The sequence below is a fragment of the Salmo salar genome, chromosome ssa17, assembly GCF_905237065.1.
Source record: "Salmo salar chromosome ssa17, Ssal_v3.1, whole genome shotgun sequence".
Classification (NCBI taxonomy): Eukaryota; Metazoa; Chordata; class Actinopteri; order Salmoniformes; family Salmonidae; genus Salmo; species Salmo salar.
Window position 1 is genome coordinate 74368649 of NC_059458.1, and position 26866 is coordinate 74395514.

The 26866-nt window shown below is 44.7% G+C and overlaps 1 protein-coding gene across 15 annotated transcripts in view; it reads left to right on the forward strand.

Moving 5' to 3' along the window:
• The window catches only part of LOC106576581 (neuron navigator 3), a 416631-nt gene that overhangs the window by 352329 nt on the left and 37436 nt on the right, over positions 1–26866 (forward strand). For 14 of the 15 annotated variants that reach the window (XM_045700121.1, XM_045700110.1, XM_045700113.1 and 11 more), the window contains 5 exons: positions 21289–21415; positions 22169–22457; positions 23260–23971; positions 24993–25433; positions 26205–26246. In XM_045700121.1, the coding sequence (XP_045556077.1) occupies positions 21289–21415; positions 22169–22457; positions 23260–23971; positions 24993–25433; positions 26205–26246 (1611 nt within the window). The remainder of the gene's footprint in view (positions 1–21288; positions 21416–22168; positions 22458–23259; positions 23972–24992; positions 25434–26204; positions 26247–26866) is intronic. The other variant, XM_045700114.1, reaches the window with a different exon arrangement.

The window sequence follows — 26866 nt, forward strand, 5'->3', positions numbered from 1 at the left end:
GCAGTGTGCTCACTCACTCACTCACTCACTCACTCACTCACTCACTCACTCACTCACTCACCGTGACGGATACATTCAAATCATTCTCATCCCAAAACTTTTGGAACACCTTGGAACATGCAGAAGTCCATATTTCCTAAAGCCCCTGCCTAACTTTGCCCTAACTTTCTCTCCTGTCCTCTCGGCATCCAAACTGGTACTACATGCTGCAGTACCTCTTCTCACGTAGAGAAACTGTGCTCTCTCCACAACAGGAGCATTTTTACGGAGATGGTTGACTACAGGCTTGTTAGAAGCAATCAAGACTTGCTTTGATGCCTGGTGTCCTTTGACCTGGAGTTCCTACTTGCCTCTTCACTGCGTTTTCACAGTCAAAGGTCCAGTTGTTAGCAGTTTACTGTGTGAAAAACTCCATCCTGAAATTCAGCTTTAAACCAACCAAATCGAATATTGTTCCATACACCGGTAGTTAATAGTAAGCAATTTAACATGTTAAACCAATTTAATTTCTCAATTTAAACTTTTGGGCTTGGTTGTTAAACTTGATGGACTGTTTTCCTGGACCCAGATAAAGCCTAGTACCGGATAAATAAATAGAAATACTCTGTAGGGAATCTCCTTTGAAATTGCTTTTAAATCCAGGAATAGTCTTAATCTGGGTCCAGGAAAACAAACCGGCACTATTCCACCCAAAATGAGCTTCCATCTTGGGACTAGTCTTCCTTCCCATTGGTCACAGCTCCCAGACAAATTACAAGGCCTAATTGAGACAGTAAACAGGCCCATCCTCAGCCAGAGACAGAGAGATGGAGCGAGAGAGAGATTTGGAAGAGGTACTGTAAAAAATGTGTTTTTTTTGCATGAAGAGCTCCGTTGGGGCTCATTACCTTTCATGGTTATGTCTGCTAACCAATGAGTCCCCTGGCAGCTCTCAAGGCAGCGGTATCCATAACACTACGGAGGCTATCTAGCTAAATCCATCTAAATGAATACTGATTGGGAATGGTAAGTAACATTTGAAGGAAGAGACCATCTGGTGCGGAAACAGTGTGGATTTGTGTTTAGTGCTATGGAGTTTTTATTAGTTGTTTTTTTTACAGTAGGCTGCCTAAACAGTTGGAGTGGATGTGTGCATGAGTCTGTTCAATACTGATGTCATAAATGCATATGCCACTAATGATCGCTCAATCGAAAAAGCAATGCATTGTATTTACATGAAGCTGGCTTCGATAGTTGAGCTGGTGATGTGAGGCTCAGGTTTGCTCATTCATTTTATACAAGAATTAGATGCAAGCCTCATAACTGAGGAACCTGTATAAACAGAGTTAGGGTAATGTGGCTGTATTGTCTTTCAGGAGGTCACAAACATGAAACAAAACGGACCGGGTCGTAGCTGGCTTCTCCACCGATCGTTTCCACATTCTCCAGAATAAGAATATTGTTCAATTCTCAAATTCTGGGATGTAGTAGAATTTGGCGGGAAAGTTCCTTTGTTCTACTGTGACCCTCTCTCTCCCATATTGCATGGTCAGGGAGACAAGAGTCTTTTCAAGGAATTTACAACGTGGTTGTAAAGTCGAACCCCTTCTCAGAAGGGGGAAAGGGGGAAAAGGGCCAGCCCCCATTGAGATGGAACAGTAGCACTGCCAGTCAATGGCCTCATTCTCCTGTTTCATTAGTGTTGAGATGGAACAGTAGCACTGCCAGTCAATGGCCTCATTCTCCTGTTTCATTAGAGAGGCAGTATTGAGAAATCTTTTTTTTTTAAATGTAATACACCTTTATTTAACCAGGTAGGCAAGTTGAGAACAAGTTCTCATTTACATCTGCGACCTGGCCAAGATAAAGCACAGCAGTTCGACACATACAACAACACAGAGTTACACATGGAATAAACAAACATACAGTCAATAATACAGTAGAAAAAAATCTATATACAGTGTGTGCAAATGAGGTAAGATAAGGGAGGTAAGGAAATAAATAGGCCATGGTGGCGAAGTAAATACAATATAGCAATTAAACACTGGAATGGTAGATGTGTAGAAGATGATTGTGCAAGTAGAGATACTGGGGTGCAAAGGAGCAGGATAAATAAATAAATACAGTATGGGGATGAGGTAGTTGGATGGGCTGTTTACAGATGCAGTGATCTGTGAGCTGCTCTGATAGCTGGTGCTTAAAGCTAGTGAGGGAGATATGAGTCTCCAGCTTCAGTGATTTTTGCAGTTCGTTCCAGTCATTGGCAGCAGAGAACTGGAAGGAAAGGCGGCCAAATTAGGAATTGGCTTTGGGTGAGACCAGTGAGATATACTTGCTGGAGCGCGTGCTACGGGTGGGTGCTGCTATGGTGACCAGTGAGCTGAGACAAGGCGGGGCTTTACCTAGCAGAGACTTGTAGATGACCTGGAGCCAGTGGGTTTGGCGACGAGTGTGAAGCGAGGGCCAGGATATGAGAGCGTACAGGTCGCAGTGGTGGGTAGTATATGAGGCTTTGGTGACAAAACGGATGGCACTGTGATAGACTGCATCCAATTTATTGAGTAGGGTGTTGGAGGCTATTTTATAAATGACATCGCTGAAGTCGAGGATCGGTAGGATGGTCAGTTTTACGAGGGTATATTTGGCAGCATGAGTGAAGGATGCTTTGTTGTGAAATAGGAAGCCGATTCTAGATTTCATTTTGGATTGGAGATGCTTAATGTGAGTCTGGAAGGAGAGTTTACAGTCTAACCAGACACCTAGGTATTTGTAGTTGTCCACATATTCTAAGTCAGAACCGTTCAGGGTAGTGATGTTGGACGGGCGGGCAGGTGCGGGCAGTGATCGGTTGAAGAGCATGCATTTAGTTTTACTTGCATTTAAGAGCAGTTGGAGGCCACGGAAGGAGTGTTGTATGGCATTGAAGCTCGTCTGGTGGTTAGTTAACACAGTGTCCAAAGAAGGGCCAGAAGTATACAGAATGGTGTCGTCTGCGTAGAGGTGGATCAGAGAATCACCAGCAGCAAGAGCGACATCATCGATGAATACAGAGAAGAGGTCGGCCCGAGAATTGAACCCTGTGGCATCCCCATAGAGATTGCCAGAGGTCCGGACAACAGGCCCTCCGATTTGACACACTGCACTCTATCAGAGAAGTAGTTGGTGAACCAGGCGAGGGAATCATTTGTGAAACCAAGGCTATTGAGTCTGCCAATAAGAATGTGGTGATTGACAGAGTCGAAAGCCTTGGCCAGGTCAATGAGTACAGCTGCACAGTAATGTCTCTTATCAATGGCTTTTATGATGTCGCTTAGGACCTTGAGCGTGGCTGAGGTGCACCCATGACCAGCTCTGAAACCGGACTGCATAGCGGAGAAGGTACGGTGGCATTCGAAATGGTCGGTAATCTGTTTGTTAACTTGGCTTTCGAAGACCTTAGAAAGGCAGGGTAGGATAGATATAGATCTGTAGCAGTTTGGGTCTAGAGTGTCTCCCCCTTTCCAATCTTTGGGAATTTCAGACGATATGAAAGAGAGGTTGAACAGGCTAGTAATAGGGGTTGCAACAATTTCGGCAGATAATTTTAGAAAGAGAGGGTCCAGATTGTCTAGCCCGGCTGATTTGTAGGGGTCCAGATTTTGCAGCTCTTTCAGAACATCAGCTATCTGGATTTGGGTGAAGGAGAAATGAGGGAGGCTTGGGCGAGTTGCTGTGGGGAGTGCATGGCTGTTGACCAGGGTAGGGGGAGCCAGGTGGAATGCATGGCCAGCCGTAGAAAAATGCATATTGAAATTCTCAATTATAGTGGATTTATCGGTGGTGACAGTGTTTCCTAGCCTCAGTGCAGTGGGCAGCTGGGAGGAGGTGCTCTTATTCTCCATGGACTTTACGGTGTCCCAGAACTTTTTTGAGTTTGTGCTACAGGATTCAAATTTCTGCTTGAAAAAGCTAGCCTTAGCTTTCCTAACTGCCTGTGTATATTGGTTCCTGAATTCCCTGAAAAGTTGCATATCACGGGGGCAATTCGATGCTAATGCAGAACGCCACAGGATGTTTTTGTGCTGGTCAAGGGCAGTCAGATCTGGAGAGAACCAAGGGCAGTATCTGTTCCTGGTTCTAAATTTTTTTGCACCGCCAGTCAAGACTCATCCTCCTGTTTCACCAGTATTGAGACGTCTTGCACCGCCAGTCAAGACTCATCCTCCTGTTTCATCAGTATTGAGACGTCTTGCACCGCCAGTCAAGACTCATCCTCCTGTTTCATCCGTATTGAGACGTCTTGCACCGCCGTTCAAGATTCATCCTCCTGTTTCACCAGTATTGAGACGTCTTGCCCCGCCAGTCAAGACTCATCCTCCTGTTTCATCAGTATTGAGACGTCTTGCCCCGCCAGTCAAGATACATCCTCCTGTTTCATCAGTATTGAGACGTCTTGCCCCGCCAGTCAAGACTCATCCTCCTGTTTCATCAGTATTGAGACGTCTTGCACCGCCAGTCAAGACTCATCCTCCTGTTTCATCAGTATTGAGACGTCTTGCACCGCCACCCTTTAGACCTTTGTTAGCAGCTAGCTGTGGTTAATGCCCTGAGGCGGCAGCAAAACTTGTGTCAAAGGAGACGGCCGTCAAAACAAAGCCTCTATTCACTGTCAAGGTGATTCACATGAAAGAGAAAGGTCTTGAGTCAATCCTTGAGCCACAATGAAGGAGAATCATTCCAAGCCTTTCTTACTTTCTCTGAAGAGAATATTGGATTCTGACAAGGTCATGTTATGTACTGGCCTTCAGCATTTGATATGGAAAATGCGATGGAAGAATGGGTACAAATTTGGTTCTGATGCTGTTACAATCTGAAATTCCACCTTCATGAACAGATGCCTAAGCAAGTGATGCATTTCCCCGTAAACGGTGTTGCCAGTCTGCAGTAGACACAATAACTAGTCAAACTGTGGCTTTTCTACATCCCCTCTCATGATCTGGCATTATGAAACAATTGTGACTTCTGCTCTAGCTAACAGCCCATCTAAAAATAGCCCAACTCATGCATCATAAATGAGTGTGTGCTCGTTGCTCTACTGTCAGGCGAGGCCGTCGAGGCACAAGCGGGTGTGTTTTGACACGACAGCCTCCTGATTCCCAGCACAGGCATGAATAAGTAAAGGGCTCTGCTTTTAGCGTCTCTGTCTCTAAGTCTATCCCTCTGCTTCCTACATGGAGCCAGCTAGGAGGAGGTCGGACTGGTGATGGCAGCTGGCTCTGCACTTTTCTGTTTGAAAAGGAAGCTTTGGGGGATTGGAGTGTGTGTGTGTGTCTGTGTGTGTCTGTGTGTGCGTGCGTGTGCATGCATGCGTGCGTGTGTGTGTGTTATGTTGTTAAAAAGCAGACACACACTGATCCAGACAGGAGGGAGCGGTTGTGGTATCACTTCATGGCTCTGCAGTGCTGAAGTAAGCAGTACAGGGGATGGTTTTTGCAGAGTCATTGACAAAGCCAATTGTTATATAAGGGTTGTGCTTCTGGTACAGTTCATGTGCACTAAAGCAACCACTGAGGGCACCACTTGAAAGGAAAGTGTCCTTGCTCACAACCTGAAGTTGTTATTTGTAGGACTTTCTGTTTTTGCAGTCAGTTTTAAAATACTTTACTGCAATGTCCAAAATAGTACCTGTTGTGTCAGAAAATGTGCTTTCAAGTAATGTTGGAAGAAGGTTCATTGTAGATATAGGTGTCCTTCTGTGAGTGTGTGTGCCGTCTCTTAGAAATGGAAAAAGCACGGTTTCCTCATTGCATACACTAATTATCTATTTGTTTACCATGGCTCAGAGTGAAACAATGTTTTACTTTGAAGCTCAGTTTTTCTGGCATTTCTTATGCACTGGCATTGGTCCAAGTTTCTCTGGCATTCCCCATTCAGCAAACTGTATTCATCATTAACCAGAGTAATATTCTCCTGGGGAGGAAGGGCCTGTCATGAACCCATTGACCGTACTAATTAAAGTCTAAATAATTTAGTAGAGTCAATGGTGTAAGGAATGGGCACAGATTGTCACAGATATGTATTCTGGTCCTACTGTAGGAGGGGGATGGGGGTATCATCTCTCATCAGGATGATGTGTCATCTCTCATCAGGATGATGTGTCATCTCTCATCAGGATAGGGTATCATCTCTCATCAGGATGGGGGTATCATCTCCCATCAGGATGGGGTATCATCTCTCATCAGGATGGGGTGTCATCTCTCATCAGGATGATGTGTCATCTCTCATCGGGATGGGGTATCATCTCTCATCAGGGTGGGGTATCATCTCTCATCAGGATAGGGTATCATCTCTCATCAGGATGGGGTATCATCTCTCATCAGGATGATGTGTCATCTCTCATCAGGGTGGGGTATCACCTCTCATCAGGATGGGGTATCCTCCCTCATCAGGATGGGGTATCATCTCTCATCAGGATGGGGTGTCTCATCTTTCATCAGGATGAGGTGCATCCATCTCATCGGGATGGGGTATATCTCTCATCAGGGTGGGGTACATCTCTCATCAGGATAGGGTATCATCTCTCATCAGGATGGGGTATCATCTCTCATCAGGATGATGTGTCATCTCTCATCAGGGTGGGGTATCACCTCTCATCAGGGTGGGGTATCATCTCTCATCAGGATGGGGTATCATCTCTCATCAGGATGGGGTATCATCTCTCATCAGGATGATGTGTCATCTCTCATCAGGATGATGTGTCATCTCTCATCAGGATGGGGTATCATCTCTCATCAGGATGGGGGTATCGTCTCTCATCAGGATGGGGTATCATCTCTCATCAGGATGGGGGTATCGTCTCTCATCAGGATGGGGTATCGTCTCTCATCAGGATGGGGGTATCGTCTCTCATCAGGATGGGGGTATCGTCTCTCATCAGGATGGGGTATCGTCTCTCATCAGGATGGGGTATCATCTCTCATCAGGATGGGGTATCATCTCTCATCAGGATGGGGTATCATCTCTCATCAGGATGGGGGTATCATCTCTCATCAGGATGGGGGTATCATCTCTCATCAGGATGGGGGTATCATCACTCATCAGGATGGGGTATCATCTCTCATCAGGATGATGTGTCATCTCTCATCAGGATAGGGTATCATCTCTCATCAGGATGATGTGTCATCTCTCATCAGGATGGGATGTCATCTCTCATCAGGATGGGGTATCATCTCTCATCAGGATGGGGTATCATCTCTCATCAGGATAGGGTATCATCTCTCATCAGGATGGGGTATCATCTCTCATCAGGATGATGTGTCATCTCTCATCAGGATGGGGTATCATCTCCCATCAGGATAGGATATCCTACTGTATGATGTAGGGGTCTATTAGAAAGCCTGTGCAAAATATGAATGTTTAAATTGTTTGTCGGTAAGTGTGGCTCAGTTAGTTGAGCACGGCACTTGCACTGCCAGGATCGTGGGTTTGATTCCCGCTGGGCCCACCCATATATAACATGTATGCTTGCGTGACTTTTTTGATACATTTTTTTATTTCACCTTTATTTAACCAGGTAGGCTAGTTGAGAACAAGTTCTCATTTACAACTGCGACCTGACTGTGGATGAAAGCGTCTGCTAAGTGTCATGTATTACAGCCAGTATGAGGCTCAGTTTAGAAGGTCAAGGATTTGTCCGACCCCACCAAGGTCATTGAACTGCGGGTATGGTAGACGCTAGGTTATTTTGTGTTATGCACAATATCTTTTGTGGTTATGCCCACTATCTTTCCCCTCACGTAGGCTGACTGTGTTTCTACGATTCATCCACTAGGCAAAACCCTGACAGGTAGCCTCTCTGTGGCCATATGTCCTCTCCTCTCTCCCAGTAGACACATCAGAGGATCAGTGGTGCGGTCAACCCTGTCTGGCACCAGGGAGGGGGTGGGGGGGACAGGTAGTGTTCCCCCCCAGAGGGCTTTGTATCCTGGGGATCATCCATCCACCTGCCACTGTGTCTGGCTGGACCCGGACCCCGGGGCAGATATCAACATTTACATTTTTGTATTTTAAGATCAACAGGTAGCATCAACATGTAGCATCAACATGTAGCATCAACATGTAGCATCAACATGTAGCATCAACTTGTAGCATCAACATGTAGCTTCAACATGTAGCTTCAACAGGTAGCATCATAGGTAGCATCAACAGAGAGCATCAACATGTAGCATCAACAGAGAGCATCAACATGTAGCATCAACAGAGAGCATCAACATGTAGCATCAACAGAGAGCATCAACATGTAGCATCAACATATAGTATCAACAGGTAGCATCAACAGGTAGCATCAACAGAGACCATAAGCTATAGACATGGTACCATGACAGCATCTAGTTATCAGATTCATCCAAACACTACATCGAAGTAGATTATCTTCTATTCCCTGCTTCTGCCTCACGGTGTAGTGGATTCACACACACACACACACACACACAAAAAAGGGGGGTGGGGGGGGCGACCCCTTATTTATTTTGGATGCCAGATCTAGTATATCCGATTTACGTCTGAGGAAAGGGGCTCAAAGTAGAAGTCAACAGAAATAGCAATGCATGTGAATTGTGTTCAGTACAGTGAGATAACGTAGCGTAGCATTTTCCCCATTACCAGAAGCAGCTGCTCTTTCTCGGTTTTCTAATGTTATGGAGACTGGAAAGTTGTAATTAACTGGTGTTTGTTGTTGCTCGATGCAGAGCATAAAATCTGAAAGGGAGAAAGAGAGAGTCGCAGCTTGCCAGAGTTATAATGATTGCAGTGCAGGTGCCTGGGAGATGCCCTTGAGAATGCGGTGCAAGCGAGAACTTGGAAAAAAAGATTGAAGTGTCTACATCCTGGAAGTTACAGCTGAGAGACACTGGCATTGGTTATTTCCAAATGGATAAATGCTGGAGCCAAACGCTCCGGGGTGACTAGGATCAGATTCCTCTCCCCCAATCTTAACCAAAAGTAGGGGGAAATGCCAAACTGACCCAAGATCAGCGTCTTGTGGCAACTTCACCCTACACCGAGCCAAATACTTGTCAAGGCTGACACAACACCTCAAGAGACGGTCGAAGTTTGAGGACAAACGAGCGCCACTGAAACAAAGTACATCAACACAGACTAGTGCTGTCACGCCTCATTATATAGAAAGGCAGGGTATTGACAGGAAGGCAGCTACTCTGTGACTAAATGCCCCAGCTCAGATCGATGCCGAGTCATGAATGATGGCTAATATGGCCGCCGCCAAACACAGGGCTGTGACAAAGAATCATCCCAGTGAGTTTGTCTGGCAACGAAGATTGATTTTCTTGCAGGGTAAAGGTGTCCATATTAGGATAGAGTCACACATCCATGGAAGTGACTCAGACACAACTTGATGTGGGACTGTCCTAATGTGGATGCCTTACAGGGCTGTGTTTCTCCAGCACAGGGATAAACAAACAGAAGGATCATTAGTCCAACGACAGTAAGACTCATTCCCTGTTATAATCAGCTGATGATGTGTGTTAAGCAGTGGGGGGCGGCCCGAGTTTCTGAAGCTAGAGATTCCTTTTTGTTGATACTATATTGCCGGGTGATTCAGAGAAGTAGGCCAGATGCAACCACAGAGGGCTGTGGTGGTTGAATGGTAATGGAGGCTTGTTGTTGCCAGCCTTTTTCTGGGAAGTTCTGTGTGATGTGAAATCATGGGTCTAAAAGGAATATTACCTGGGATGATTGAATTTAGTCTTTTTATAAGAATGAATGAAAGTCACATTATGAATAATTCAATTGACTGCCGCGCTGCCTGGCTCTGTTGTGGATTATACAAATGTAATCATATTAAATGATGCATGTTATTGCATAATTACAGCAATAAAAGTTTTATGAGTCTACATGGGCCTCGGTTGTTTCGATCAAAGACGCCAATCATGAATTCTGTAAACAAGATATCCAGAATTTGCAGAAGACTAGAGATGAAGTTTGAGGATGATCATGGATAGATTGTGTGCTGTCATATTGTAATGCCTAACCTCTAGCTCATTCACCATGAATACTGCTGTAGCACAGTTGATGAAAATGCGTACATGGTAGACTAGTCCATATAGACATACTGATCTCCAGTTTACACCTAATTATGACTGATCCGATCCTCACACATATTTCCTGGGTGGCCACAGTAATTATGGTTTTTGAATGAATAAATGAATGAATGAATGAATGAACGGAGAATTGGATTTGTCACAAGCGTAAGACACCTAGGGACAATAGAGACACACCTCTTTAATCTGGTGCCCCACATAGAGAGGTGGAATACCATTATCCTAGAGAGGAAAGGATCCAGGTTGTGCTGTGCCAGTACAGGGGATCAGACCCAGCGTGGGGAGCTGGGGTCTGGGAGCTGGGGGCTGGGGCCTGGGAGCTGGGGACTGGTGGTAGGAGCCTGAGGGCTGCATCTGGATTCTCCTGGGGGGGGGGGGGCTTGCAGTGGTGGCGCCAGCAAGTGTGCCACAGAAGGCAGGGGCAGACAGCTGGGTGACTCCAAGGATGCCAGACGGTGCCAGCCACCCCATTTGAGCCAGGCTGGCTGCCAAGAATTGTGGGAAACATAAAGTAGTGTCTCTCTGGCTCTTGGGAAGTGAGACAAAGTGATACAGTAGCTGGTGTCTTGTTTCCCTGGAGATGCAGAGCCATTTTATCAGTACTGTGACTCCGCCATGTTGTAATCTTCAGCCTTGAGGCAGCAGAACACAGAATAGTCTGTCTGTCTAATCCACATCAGAGAAAGGGTGAGAACTGTGCACGGCATGCTGCTGTCATCTGGACTGGCTGTGTTGTACTGTAGTCTGCAGCTTGTGTTGTTGGACTGAGCTCATGTGGTGTTGTTTTGGTTGGCCCCTGACTGGCACTGCTGGCTGGTAAAATCCATCTGCACTGCAGCAGCGACCAAGCCCTGTCTTGTGCAAACCAAGCCAGGCAGAGGAGCAGTGACGTGCCGCTGTCTATTTCCTCAAGGCATGTCTCATTCCCAGCATCTGCAAAATAACTATTTAATTGAGTTGAACACTGTTCAATTGGATTCTACTGGCAGTGACAGCCATTATGTTTATCAAATACTTGGTTTTCAAGGCCAAATCTAAAAATGACGTATTGAAACAACGTCAATCACATTGCCCTCTAAAGCCAATGCTCATAATGACTTCCATTTAGTCTGAATCCCCATCAGACTCATTCTGTGGTTAGGAAACAAGCCTTGTGAATAATATCTACAGATGAATCTATATAGACAGCTTGCCTGCCTGCCTCACCTATTATATATGAGTTCATTTCCAGTCAAGGCTTTTCAGACAAACAGCATACAGTTTGCTCACTCTTCTTCCAGGAAGAGGTTCTGTTGTTGTCTCTCATCCTGAGGCTACTAGATTCATCCCCCTTTCTCTCTATCCTGCTGCAATTAACCCCTCGTGGTCCAGCGCTGGCTCTTATTGGTCTGCGGGGCGTCTCTTGGCGATTAAGTGGGTGGCGGGCGGATCCTGACGGGAGGGAGGGGAATAGGGGGGAGGAGGGGTTGTGCGGAGCGATGGGGTAGGTGTCCCTCCACTATCTGAGTGCAGTCGTGTCACAGCTATCTGTACAGCCAGCCAGGGCAGGTGGGCTGGGCTCCTGACTCTAGTTAGGTCGCGATAGTCAGTCAGCCAACCAGGGAAGGAGCCAGGCAGGGAAGGAGAGCCTCAGCCAGCCAGCCAGTCGGTCCCTGTAACAACAGACAGCCATAATCCATCCATCCTTCCCAGAGAGGTGAGTAGGAGTCAGCTGGCTCCAACGCTTTACCCCCCCCCCCTTCACACTTTACCCCCCCCTTCCACACACACACACACACACACACACACACACACACACACACACACACACACACACACACACACACACACACACACACACACACACACACACACATGCTATTGATTGCTGTTTGTTTGGTGTGTTCTCTCAGATCAGTGGGAATGACTTATACTGATGGGACAGTTTACAGTTTGGCTTTGGCTAAGCTGGATGAGCCTGCTGGTTAAGAGAGAGGGAAAACATTGATTAAGGTCATTTAGCACAGCATGTTTTCTGACGTGTAATTGCGAGAGCCTCGGGGCTCAATAGCATTAGGCTAGGATTATAGGATGGACTAACACGGCTAGAGCACTTTTAAATCAGTTTCTTTGAAAGCGTCCCCATTATGGCGTCGACGTGTGTCTCAACAATTCACTTCACCCTACACTGCTCTAAACCGTGTTCAGCGTTTTATTCTCTTTGTTTTGAGGTGGAATGGGTGTCACAGATTGATCCTGAGTGTATTTCATGGTATTAAGCGAATGAGTGTCATGGTATTTCATGGTATTAAGCGAATGGGTGTCATGGTATTTCATGGTATTAAGCGAATGGGTGTCATGGTATTTCATGGTATTAAGCGAATGGGTGTCATCTTGAAAACGACTGTTTATCTCTTTGGTTTTATCGTCCTTAACATTTTCATGGTATTCGAAGCGAACGGTGATGATGTCCTTGAATTAAAACACTCACTTTCAATTTAGTATTAAAGACAAACCGTTTATGAAAACACCTCAGGGCGTAATCCACCTCCCAACAGATTCTCTGTGGCTGCATTTAGAACATAAACAGTTCTTTACAAAAGATGCCAAATGAAAGAACTGTATGGATGAATGTGCTTGTCATTGTGTTGAGAAATGCAGAGGGAACACATCACTGTAGCTTCTTATTGTGAGAGTCTGGGTGATGTGTGGGAGTTTGGGTTGCTGTTACACAAGAAGTCCTCAGAGAAAGGGTCGCATGCTACTGTCGATGCCGGTCACACATACACAACACCACAAGGTACTCTTCTGAGAAAACATGGCTTCTTCCATTCCTCTGTTCGTCTCTGTATTACAGTCTTTACAGTCATCCGTTCTACGTGCTGCAAATAGCATTGAAATCGTCTGGTTTTTTTCTCCCTTCACCGAGCAACACTTACAGTATTGAATATTGCATGAGACGCTGTTTGCATGGATGAGAGGAGCCATTTCATTGCACTCTATGTTTGGAAAGTACGTACCGCAATGCATAGTAGGAAACACTAGCATCAATACTAGACACTGCCGTTGTTATTAAACCTGAGGGAAATCTAGCACGTCAAGAGAAAAGGCTTCTGGGTTTACAGGAAGTTGAACAGAGTCTTCAGTGTGTATTGTGACTTTCCTAAAGTTTATTTTCTGGATATGATATATTGTATACAGTACCAGTCAAAAGTTTGGACACACCTACTCATTCAAGGGTTTTTCTTTATTTGTTCTATTTTCTACGTTGTAGAATAATAGTGAAGACATCAAAACTATGAAATAACAAATATGGGAATCATGTAGTAACCAAAAAAGTGTTAAACAAATCAACATTTCCACCGGTCTAATGTCCATTGCTCATGTTTCTTGGCCCAAGCAAGTCTCTTCTTCTTATTGGTGTCCTTTAGTAGTGGTTTCTTTGCAGCAATTCGACCATGAAGGCCTGATTCACACAGTCTCGTCTGAACATTTGATGTTGAGATATGTCTGTTACTTGAACTCTGTGAAGCATTTATGTGGGCTGCAATCTGAGGTGCAGTTAACTCTAATGAACATATCCTCTGCAGCAGAGGTAACTCTGGGTCTCCCTTTCCTGTGGCGGTCCTCATGAGAGCCAGTTTCATCATAGCACTTGATGGTTTTTGAGATTGCACTTGAGGAAACTTTCAAAGTTCTTGACATTTTCCGTATTGACTGACCTTCATGTCTTAAAGTAATGATGGACTGTCGGTTATCTTTGCTTATTTGAGCTGTTCTTGCCATAATATGGACTTGGACCAAATAGTCCATAGTATGGACTTTTCCCAAATAGGGCTATCTTCTGTATACCACCCCTACCTTGTCACAACACAACTGATTGGCTCAAACGCATTAAGTTAAGTTAACGCATTGTTAACTTTTAAGAAGGCACACCTGTTCATTGAAATGCATTCCAGGTGACTACCTCATGAATCTGTTTGAGAGAATGCCAAGAGTGTGCAAAGCTGTCATCAAGGCAAGGGTGGCTTTGAAGAATCTCAAATATAAAATATATTTTGATTTGTTTAACACTTTTTTGGTTACTACATGATTCCATATGTGTTATTTCATATTTTTGATGTCTTATCTAGTTTTCTACAATGTAAAAATAAAGAAAAACCCCTGAATGAGTAGTTGTGTCCAAATGTTTGACTGGTACTGTACATGATATACAGAAGGGGGAATCAACATGCTTTACATCTAGCAACATATCGAGACACACAGCGGGACTTACACGTTGTTGTTTATTAAAGAGCTTGTGACTCAAACACCTATACTGTTATTGTTGACACAGCTTCAGGGCTGTGATAGGGTTATTGGTCATAGCTATGAGCTCTGTCTGGGGCCAGGCCCCTAGAGATATGGAGAGGCCCCTAGCGTGTGTCGCCCATCCGCAGCTCTGAGGGACTCGCTGCCTGTCAGAGACATCACCGATGATTCCATCAGGGGCTGGTGCCTAGGGATGCACCGCTATTAAATATTCAGCCAATACAGGCATGCTCTCAGGACAGCCCTCAGGGGTCCTCCTGTAAACTGGCCTTGGCTGCACTAAGCTAGGCTGAGGGGGGAGAGGAGTTGAATACCTTTAGGTAGTACTGTAGGGTTACTTTACCTGTACTGTATATTAGTTATTACTACATTTGCACACACTGTATATAGATTTTTCTATTGTGTTATTGACTGTACGTTTGTTTATCCCATGTGTAACTCTGTGTTGTTTGTGTCGCACTGCTTCGCTTTATCTTGTCCAGGTCGCAGTTGTAAATGAGAACTTGTTTTCAACTGGCCTACCTGGTTAAATAAAGGTGAAATAAAATAAATAAAATAAAGTTATTACTACTGTATATCTATAGTGCATGTTGTCGAAGGGTGGCTTTATTCCTTAATCAATATAATCAAGGAATTAATTCGCCCCTGTCCTCCAGTGCTTCATAACAATGTATTGACAATGTAATCATACCCGGTTTGAGTAACAGGCTTTTATTCTGGGATGTGTTATCAAGAAATGTCCCTTCTAACACTATGCTTGATTTATAGGTCACTTTTTGTAAAGTATTATTTGTCTTCCTAACTACTCCTTCTTCTAGCCAAATACAATCATTCTAAATTGCACATTAGAGACAGTCACTTAATTAAAGCAATTGACTTACCACCACAAAAGAGGATGGCAGAGAAATCAAAAGGGTTAGTTAGCGTTACGATTACAAGCTTATTTTTTCAAGAACAATCCAGATCGCCCCAAGTCTGTGATAGTCAACACGTTCTAACTGGGACAAATTGGGGTGGAAAATAGCAGAGAATTATAATCTTATTTCCCAGCACTTTGTAGACTAATTAATATTACTTTAGATTGTCAGCATTGTGTTAAGAAGACCACCGCAGGAGGGAAGAGGGAATTGTACCCAATGTGTCACAGCCGAGAGTGAGAGAGAGACAATTTACTCACTTTTAGAAAACAATTTGAAGGCAGTGGAGTTTTTAAACAGCCATCTGTTTTAGTTCTGCTCATTAGTGTGGCAGCCAATAATAACACAGGCTATGAATCAGGAAGTAGCTATTTGGATATCCAAACAGTATCATATGGATAGATAGTCATCACTTGTTAGCTGTTAGTCAAGGCTGACTATCTCACAACATTTTCATACCATTTCCTTGAAAACCATCCCTGTAATTTTGTGATTTAGACTCAATTTGGGATCCGGTATATAAAAGCAATCCCTTCTTCACAGGAATTTGGCCTCCCCACTCTACTCAATCATCCCAAATAGACAGTGCTACCGTCGATGTTATCAAAAGTTATGGATTTGGTGGGGGGAATTGAAAGTATATCAGATAAGAGTCTCTTTCCTTTATGTCTGGCCTTCTCTCACAGAAGACTCACCTTATAGATTGATCAGGAGTTTGATGTGTAAGATTGGGCATAAAGGACGATTGACGCTGTACAGTAGTATAGTTTTTATCTCATGAAATGTTTAGTATTTATCTCGTGTATTTATCATATTATTAGTAACATAGTATGTACTGTATCTCATGAAATGTTTGAAAGTTTAGGAGCTCTATTTTGTCTTAGTATTCTGGCCCGGTTGCCTGCACAGTCATCCAACGGTATTGATCATCAGAAAGGAGACACGAGTCATCTAAGGGCCGGTCTCTCATCACTTCCCAAAACTGGGATTTTGGTACGCTACCAATTCCTCTGAGACGGTGATAGATCCATTCCAAATGGCACCCTATTCCCTTGTACTGCACTACTGTGATAAAAGGTTTTTGGACGCAGTCTTAAACGTGTCTCTGTCGGCCCTCTTCTGGTCTGTTACCCAAGGATGTCTGGTCTCTGGAGACATTTAGGAAAGGGACATCACATTCCCCCTGTTGGTGTTGCAGTTGTGAAGAACACAGGACCGACTCTAGCCTTTTAGGGGCCCTAAGTGAGATTTATTCAGTTTTAAAGCTAATTTTCTGCAGTTCTACACATTATGCCATGACTTATGCCATGTTAATGATATCTGAGTGAGAGTGACTAACAAAATCAATGCGGGCGCCTGGAGGTCAGGGCTTTTGGGCACGTGCCCTGCGTGACCGGTCAGTATTCGGCCATGATTATTAGTTTAGATAGCTATGAAAGTCTAAGAAATTGTTAGCTGACATGGCTTATTGAGTGACTGAGATAACAACAGAAAAATTGCTGATGCACAAACCAACTTTCTAACTTGCACCTTGTGTATTTTTCTATTCTAACTCTCAACAGTTAGTTGAGACCCCGACTGAGTTTATAAACGGGTTGGGCACCCCTTAGCAGCCTGGGGCCGGCCCTGGAAGAACAGGACAGGTTTCTTTATTTATATCTAAGTAGAAAGACGATGTGACCTGACAAAAGCTGCTGTCACTGTGGAAACTCAAGCTCAGGGTGCATTCTTGATCCTGAGTGCCATCATCGTCGAGTCAGAAGTTTATTTCTCCATGTTCCATTCTGGGAGTGGAAAGTCACTGTCAGCCACCACAAGTGCTTTGGATGCTGAAGCTTGTCGTAACAACTTCCAGGCAAAGTCGTGGCGTCGCCATCGGCCGCGTAAGATAAGAGGAAGTGATTACAGCAAATAAGCCAGCTTTTTTCGAGGCTATCGATTTCCGTGTCTTTGTAGAATCCTATTGGAGAAAAGATGCATTGTGCCTTTCACTTTAAGCACCATCTGACTGTTTGAGATCAGGTCAGTGCAGCTCTTGCGGTGAAACGACAATTACACATTTGATGTTAGAGTAGCTGTTGATCTTTGAAATGTCTTGTTCACAAAGTAACCACTCTGATTGATTCGATGTAAATACATCCAGGCTTTTAATGTGTAAAAGCAATGGGATACAAACTGGCTTGATAGCTGAGCTACACAGAAGCCCCGTACATTTCTGTCCCAGACAATGGGTATGTTTACATGCACACAATACTATGATTATTGTGAATACTCAGATTGTGAATACCTAATCATTCGAAAGATTTCCAAAAAATCTAGGGGTTTTAATCGGAGTGTGCTGCTTACTTGGAATATGACCTTAAGCTGGTTAAGATAATCAGAGTAAGATGTTTATGCCATACTCGACCTATTACCATAATCAGTTTGTTATTGAATTATTAGTGTGCATATAAACATACTCAATGGAAAGTCTCAAAGGCTCAAAGGCTCAACTGATGCCATCTAACCAATGCCACTAAGCACCTGTCCTGAATCAGGACTTAACGAGCGGTGTGGCCAATTACCACCTACAACACTAAGCACCTGTCCTGAATCAGGACTTAATGAGCGGTGTGGCCAATTACCACCTACAACACTAAGCACCTGTCCTGAATCAGGACTTAACGAGCGGTGTGGCCAATTACAACCTACAACATTCTCAACATAGACACAATGAATCAACTGTTGATGATAGTATGCTTCTAATATCATAGAAAATATGTAATTAAAATAGCATCCAGGCCCGTTTAAGCAAACAATAAATACCACCATCAATTAAAACAATGAGGAAGAGAATAAATGTTTCTAGTGAAGATCTGCATCTTCACACATGATGATTCAATCACTCACCCTGGGCACGGTCATCATTGAGACTCCCTCCTAATAATAGAGTTTGGGGACAAATGAAATGGCAAAATGATAAATGACATATGGCCAATGAGAAATTGGCTATCGTGAAATGGGATCCATGCCAGACACAGGCCACAGGCAATTTATAGTTTCCATTTATTTCATGGAATTGGGATGTTCAGACACCTATATTCCAAAAAGATGGAGGAGCTGAGAATTCCCATTTAAATGTCAGGGATTCCATTTGTACAGTTCAAACTTTTGCTCCAATTGAAATAGTCTACATACAGTACAGTAAGTAAATAGTACTATGAACAATATCTTCGGAAGAAAACGTGCCCCTTCCAACTCCGTCTTCTTAACAGGCTCACCCTGTTAGCATTGCAAAAGGGAAGGATTTTATTATTGTATAACCAACTGTGAACTTGATATTTAAATTCTTGGTGTTATCCAATGCTGATATGAATAGCTTTCAATCCCCTTGAAAATCACGAAAGAGGTTGGAGAAATCAATGAGCAGGGAGAACGCACCCGTGCATGTCCACACTGTTATATCTTTCAGAGGAACACCTACACATCTCTCCCAACACCCATTGTTTTCTCCTTTTGAGCCTGTCTTTGGGTTTCAGCTTTGTCTTGGATGAGTTATAGATGTCAGGGGAGAAGTAATGTTCACTCGACTAAAATGGAATTAGCAAACTATCCTAGCAATGAGAACTGATTCACTTTTCTAAGGGATTGGAAGTCATCTCTGATCTGTCATCTCTGGTATGTCATCTCCCATATGTGGTAGAGGACAGTTGCTCAGTCACATATGATTGAATTGAGACTACAATACTTCAGGGTTTATTGTTTCATGTCCTTGAGCAGGTTAAATCCTCTCCTCTCTCCCCTCTTAGATTGTCGGTGAGGTTCCCACACGTTGTTGGTTCATTTGTCGTATTTATTTAGTTCCCTCTATGTATGACTGTAGCTATGCTGGATCAAATTGGCTGCATTTTCCTCTGAGACTCAATTTCTAGCTTTAGTGAGGTGATCAGATTCCAAATGTTAATTCATGCTAGAGATACATACACAGATTGTCATGGCAACCATCCACTGTGTGTGTGTGTGTGTGTGTGTGTGTGTGTGTGTGTGTGTGTGTGTGTGTGTGTGTGTGTGTGTGTGTGTGTGTGTGTGTGTGTGTGTGTGTGTGTGTGTGTGTGTGTGTGTGTGTGTGTGTGTGTGTGTGCATGAGCCTGAGACGGAGAGAGAACTAATACATTATTATTGAGGGGGATTTATTAGGTGTGATAAGAGAAAATGGAATTGGACATGACTGAAACATATTTCTGGAGATCCCCAATCTCTGGAGCTGTGGCAATTAAACAGCGTGTGCAGAAATGATCACTGGTTGAACCATATGGCCTTTGTTTAGGGGTTCTGGGTACATCACCTGCATAATAACTAGACCAGTGTTCAGATACTATTTGAAATCATTTCAAACACTTTATCTGGGCTTCATTCCGCTTGCCTGACGCAATGGAACCGAAAAAGCCACCCACCCACACTCCAGCCAGGCTCAAACAAACACTCAAAGTATTGGAAAGATTTTAAATAGTATTTGAACCGATGCCTGATAAGAAAGTCAAAACCATCTAATGATGTAATACATCCCATATACAGTCCTGATCCATACATCACATATACAGTCCTGATCCATACATCACATATACAGTCCTGATCCATACATCCCATATACAGTCCTGATCCATACATCCCATATACAGTCCTGATCCATACATCACATATACAGTTCTGATCCATACATCCCATATACAGTCCGGATCCATACATCACATATACAGTCCGGATCCATACATCACATATACAGTCCGGATCCATACATCACATATACAGTCCTGATCCATACATCCCATATACAGTCCTGTTCCATACATCCCAGCATATACAGTCCTGATCCATACATCACATATACAGTTCTGATCCATACATCACATATACAGTCCTGTTCCATACATCACATATACAGTCCTGTTCCATACATCACATATACAGTCCTGATCCATACATCCCATATACAGTCCTGTTCCATACATCCCGCATATACAGTCCTGATCCATACATCCCATATACAGTCCCGATCCATACATCCCATATACAGTCCCGATCCATACATCCCATACATCCCATATACAGTCCTGATCCATACATCACATATACAGTCCTGATCCATACATCACATATATAGTCATGTTTTGACCCTGCTGGTCATCTATGAATGTTTGAACATCATGAAGAGTGATGTGGCCTTAATGGCCATGTACTCTTATAATCTCCACTAGGTTCCTGCCTTTCCAGGGAGTTTTCCTAGCCACCGTACTTCTACATCTGCATTGCTTGCTGTTTGGGGTTTTAGCCTGGGTTTCTGCATAAGCACTTTGTGACATCTTCTGATGTAAAAAAAGGCTTCATAAATAAATTGGATTTGTTGAGAAATTATCCCAGGATACACAATACGCAGAAGTCAATAGCCTAATGAAGATTTAAAGAGGGCCACCGCCACTCAATGTACTAATTAGAGAGGATGAATGATCAACAACAGTGAGAGATGGGAGGAGGTGATTGGAAATTGAGTGAATCCCCACACACGACAGAGATTGCTTGTTTCCGGCATATCTCCTGGCTCCCTGGGGACTGGGTAGGTTTCATTAAGGCAGCGTGATAGGAAGCCAGATGCAGGTACAATGCATAGTGCACCTCGGGGTGAAGTTTCCCCTAGTTACAAATCTAGGATCACCTTCCCCTCCACCAATCATAAAGTTAACCATTAGTCAGGGAAATGCAAAACTGACTCAAGATCAGTGTCTAGGGGCAACTTCACCCTACACAGAGTGCATTACCTGCAGGTTGGAAAGGGTTTCTCTTTTACACGGTGCAGAGATGCACGTTTCTAAGTTTACCTGAAGGGTTACTGGAAGGGTGGAGGAGAGGATTGTTGGTATTTGTGGAGGGATGACAAAATGGAATGAAAGATTGATATGGTGGGAAGATGGAGGCTTCTGTCTTTATCATTCATCTCTGACACCCCATCTCTCTCTCTCTCTCTCTGGTAGTTGGGATGACAGCAGTTCGGTCAGCAGCGGTCTCAGTGACACTGTAGATAACATCAGCACAGACGATCTGAACACGCCCACCTACCCCGCTGTCACATCGTCACCACGCAAGAACAAGGCAGCCCAGGTACAGTACACCATGGAGTGTAAATGAAGGAAGTAGGCTTGTCTGAGCCAGAACGACCCATAGAGCCTATATCCTGTTTATTATCTTATAAATTAACAAGAATAGAGCATATCCATGCTTCCAGACATTTAACTAACTGTGAGTAATGATACTGAAGCATCACTGTCTTTGCACTTGCTTCAATTAAAACAGGGACATGTCTGTCATACTTTTTGAGTATGTGTAACAATGAGGTATATCACTGTAGTCTGGAAATGAAGCTATTTACTTTGTTTTCCTTGACTTTCAAGAGAGAAAGCCAAGGAAATGTACAGCGGAACCCACTCCTTGTGCAGTGTTCAGGGAGCATGGTAAAAATAGCCAAGTATGTGTGCCTTGTGGAAACCTCAACAGATTGATCTCTTAAGAGACTGTTGGTGTGGTTAGTGAGGGAGGGTTCACCATCTGTCAGGTGGCTTACTCATACTGTATTGTGTGTGTGTGTGTGTGTGTGTGTGTGTGTGTGTGTGTGTGTGTGTGTGTGTGTGTGTGTGTGTGTGTGTGTGTGTGTGTGTGTGTGGTTTTGTTTTACTATCCTAGTGGGGACCAGAAGTCCTCATAAGGATAGTAAAACAAGGAAAAAGCCTATTTTAGTGTTAGGGGTTAAGTTTAGGGTTATAATTAGGGGTAATGGAAAATAGGATTTTGAATGGGAATAAATGTTTTGGTCACCACAAGGATAGTAAAATAAAGGTGTGTGGGTTACTGTCCCAGGCGGATACACATCAGCATGTGGAGCAGGAGGTCAGCAGCAGCTGGGCCGGAGCTGAAGATCTGAAGAAGGTGGACGAGGAGCTGGATGTCAGCATGGAGCCCGGCTCAAAGTGGAAGCCTTCCTCCTCCTACTCTGCCTCCTCGCCAGCGGGGCAGTGCGGTGAGGATCCCGGGCAGAAGACGGGCCTACCCATGTCCCAGACTGGCTCCTGGAGGAGGGGTATGACTGCCCAGGTGGGCATCACGCCCCCCCGGACCAAAGGCACCAGTGCCACTCTCAAAACCCCTGGTAGGACCCGCCCTTCGACCTACTTCAGACCTTGCTTATTTCTTTCTACTATGGCCCTGTTGGAATACTTTAGAAATGCTTCCTTCCTTCCTTGTTGTCTTGAGGTGAGCACAGATCTACAGTATAAATGATTGTATCGGTGTATCCAAGGTTACTGCCGTATCACGTTCACCAATTCAGATCTGTGATTACTTCTAGGGAAGATGTATTTCTGACCTATTTGAACAGGGCCCATGTCTAACTGAGGATGGATGGTGGTGTAGATTATTCTCTGACTGGTCATTCATTCAATCAAACTGCCTGTCTGGTTGATATTAGAACCAGGAAATGTCCATCCTAGCTTAATTTATAAGTGAATTTCATTTGTTGATGTGTTCCAGTTTGACATTGATTAGATAACAGGGTCAAAGATTTCGGCCAATCAGATTATTCATTAGGAAACCAGTGCCGTTTCCCTTTGAGGCCATCGGTAATGTTTGGCGTTTCTCCGTTCTACTTTATCTTTTTCTCAATCGTGTTTTGGTTTACTCAGCAAGTCTCCTCATGTTTGGATTAGTATAGCTTCCTATTTTAGCTGAGCTTTGTGAAAAGAGTTTTAAAAAGTTAGCGACGTGTAAAGTCATTTGGCACACCTGCCCTGTAGCCCTACAGGTGATGACGAAGATGAGTCCCGTTATTTACCAATAAGCTGCAAGGTCCGTCTCCTCTCTGCTCGATCCTAGCTAAATTATTCAGTACCCCAGCAGTTTGCAGAGGGGAAGGTGTTTGCCAGCTTGTTAATGACTGGCCTTTGTATCGACAGGTAAAACTGATGACGCCAAGGCCTCAGAGAAGTGCAAGGCCCCCTCCAAGACCGCTGGCATCCAGCGCTCGCCCTCCGACGCCGGCAAGAGTAGTGGCGACGAGGGCAAGAAACCCCCCTCGGGCATCGCCCGCCCCCCCACCACTGGGTCGTTCGGCTATAAAAAGATGGCCAGCCCCCCCTCTGGTGCCCTCATCACGTCCAGCGGTGCCACCCTGGCCAGTGGCTCCGCCACCCTGGGGAAGGTGCCCAAGTCTTCAGCTTACGGCAAGGGGACAGGGATCAGCGGAGGCCGTAAGACCAGCCTGGACGGCTCCCAGCCCCAGGACGATGGGGTGCTGATGGGCTGCGGAGGCTCCAAGGTGCCCCTCCAGTACCGCTCTCTGCCCCGGCCGGCCAAGTCCTCCAGCGGCGGGGTGGTGGGGCGCAGCGGCCACCGCTCCAGTTCCAGCAGCATCGATTCCAATGTCAGCGGCAAGTCGGCCGGAGGAACGGGGACCAAGCGAAGGGATGCTGGGAAGGTGGGCTCGGGGCGCTCGAGCCCCATCCCCATCACCATCAACCAGACGGACAAGGAGAAAGTGGCGGTGTCGGACCAGGACCCAGCAGGTTTATCCACCTCCCCCAAGTCCAGCCCCACCTCCACGGGCCAGTCTGGCCTCAGGCAACCAGGGTCCAAGTACCCGGACATCGCCTCGCCTACCTTCCGCAGGTCAGTCAACACTGCTCACTTGGTTTCCCCTGCAATCATAAAAGAGCTTGGTAGCCTAGCCAAGCAGCTGCCATTTTTCATCTCTATTATAAAGGTGGAGGGAGCTTGTTGTTCCCTAGGCACTCTCACCGACTGCGTGCTCGAGGCCACCACAGAATAATGAAGTGTTGTTTGTGAGGTACAATATTTCTCAGCTCCAAGATGCTACTGATACATAGAGATGTTCATTGGTGCTGTCAGAATTACAGGTAGAAGTTCACTTCTTCTCTGAAGCGGCGCAGAATTAGCATTCCAAAGTCTCATATATATATATATATATATATATATTTTAATAAGGTAATAAGACACTAAATCATAACCCAGCACAGAAACATTGGTCTGAGTTTGTTCGTTGGGCTTTAGAGTCGGGGAGGCAAAGGTTGCCCCCTGCTGTTCGGTAGAGGTGATCACAGAAACTGATGGCATTTCTCTCAAGATGAACGGTAGATGATTTGCCATTCAGGTCAGGCTAAACTGATTAACTGACATTGAGAAAGCTATTCTGTTCGCGAACCCCTGTCTCATTAGTTAGGTGCGCTCACAAGGCATGTCTGAACCACAGCTGTCTGAATTAAAATCACTGGGAGCTCCGTCGTCTCAACTGTCACCCTATTCCCATAGGGCTCTGGTCTAAAGTAGTGTACTAAGTAGTGCAATATATAGAGAATAGGGTGCCATTTGGGATGCACACATACTCTAACAGAGGCAGTAGGGAAGGTGTACTTCTTCATAGTGTCTATGAAGAAGAATATGGTAGGCTTATGAGATATTTGCTAAAGGTGATGAAGATAGGGGAGGGGCAGTGTTGAGCGGAATTCAAAAGCTCCTATTTCCTTGGTGTAATCAAATAAATGTAATACTGTTCTATATCAAACAACCTAGTTTTGAACCTAGAGACTGAGTTTGTTCAGTCTATGAGGGGATCATGATTGCCATAGATAGTCTGTGAGTGAATGGAACCATCTCTTTCTCTCTCTCCCAGGTTGTTTGGCACCAAAGCCAGCAGCAAGGCCAGTACCCCAGGCACACCCGACTCAGGCAAGTGCCCCTCTGCGTTGGGCAGCCCTCATGGCACGTTGGCGCGCCAGGCCAGCCTGGACTCTCCCTCCTCGGGCACGGGGAGCCTGGGCAGCGCGGGCGGGCAGAGCGGGGCTAGCAGCCCACTTTATGGCAAGGCCCCTGACCTGGGCACTGATTCGCCTGCCTCCAGCCCGGCGTCAGGCCTCTCGCTGCCCTCCAACGCCCGTCCCTGGCCCACCAACCTCAGCAGCTCCTCGGCATGCTCTGGCAGTAAGGACACACTGAGCTGCCAGAGCATGACCAGTCTGCACACCAGCTCCGAGTCCATCGACCTGCTGCTGGGGCACCACCACGGCCCCAAAGTCACCCGCACGGCCAGCGTCAAGTCCACGCTTTCTGAGGGGTGAGTCCCAATGTGGAACAACGTAACTCCATTAGGTTCCTGTGGGTAGTTTGTTTCAGACCAGCGGGTGTAACATGTACATCAGTGGTGGCTGATGGGAAAATATATTGTAATGGTTGGAATGAAGGGAACGATATCAAACACAACAAACACAGGGAAGCTACGTGTTTCACTCCGTTCCATCTATTCCATTCCAGCCATTACAATGAGCACGCCCTCCTATATCTTATCACACCAGCCATCTCTGACACACAGCCATCAATGTACAGACACTTTGAAAATGGATGGATGTATGGAATACAACGTCATGCTCATCTTGTCCTTTCAGTATAGCTCAATGTTGTCATAGCGGTTTGTAATATTTCCTTAATTCACAGATTGTTGTCTAAATTGAGAGTATCAAACTAACCCAAATGTTCGGTTTAATGTGTGCTTTCCGTATGTCTGTTTCTTGGGTAACGTTGCCCATTGTAGTGATTGTCCTTTAGCATTCTCACTTTAGACAGTATATGTGTTCTATCAATCAATAGATGTGAATTGAATCCATGGCATCATGATCTTTTAAATGTAGGATCTTAATTTGACCAGTTTCTCACAGCAGGAAAATAATCCTCCATCAAAGAGGAAATTACAGACTTTAGAAGCCTTTTTAAACCTCAAATACAGTACACTACAAGATTGCGTTTCCTGCTGTGCGACAACAGGGTGATCAAATTAAGATCCTACACCTGTAGGTAATTCTAATGTTTTTCGTTCTCTATGTCTTAACAGCATGCCTCTTGACAGAAACACACTCCCCAAAAAGGGACTGAGGTAACTCATCACTCATGCGTTGTCCTTTTGGTGTTTCCTTGTTTTGTCTTTCATTCATTCTCATAAGTTATTCATACATGTCTTTCTAACTGACAAAATCACATGTTGTGTCTAATGTCATGTTGGTGTAGGAAAGCAGTGTTACATAATGACGTTAGTATTTTGCTTGACATTTGTCTCAGGAGATTTAGCCGATGAGGGTTTGGCACATTGAAAATTGAAAATATTAATGGGAGTGACAATTTAGTTTCACCTCATAAAAGGCTTCAATTGCTGTACAAATCCTGTTGAAGAATTCTCTTCTAGAGGTAGACTATTAGTAACTGTTGTTCCTCTGGACACTCCACAGTTCCTCACAGATTACAGGTGCCTGAAGTCAATGATCCCACGTAGTCTAGTGGATTCTGAATAGCCATATCCAGGCTCTTTTTGTACTTTTTTTCCTCCTCGTTGACTGTAGGCCAAGCCAGGGCATCCATTTTAAATCAAGTTTCCACTACTCCTGTCCTATCTAATGACTGAAAACGTGTCCAGACCCTCAACACTAGAAAGTGTGGCACCCTATTCCCTATATATAGTGCCCTACGTTTGACCTGGGTCCATATGGCTATGCTCAAAGA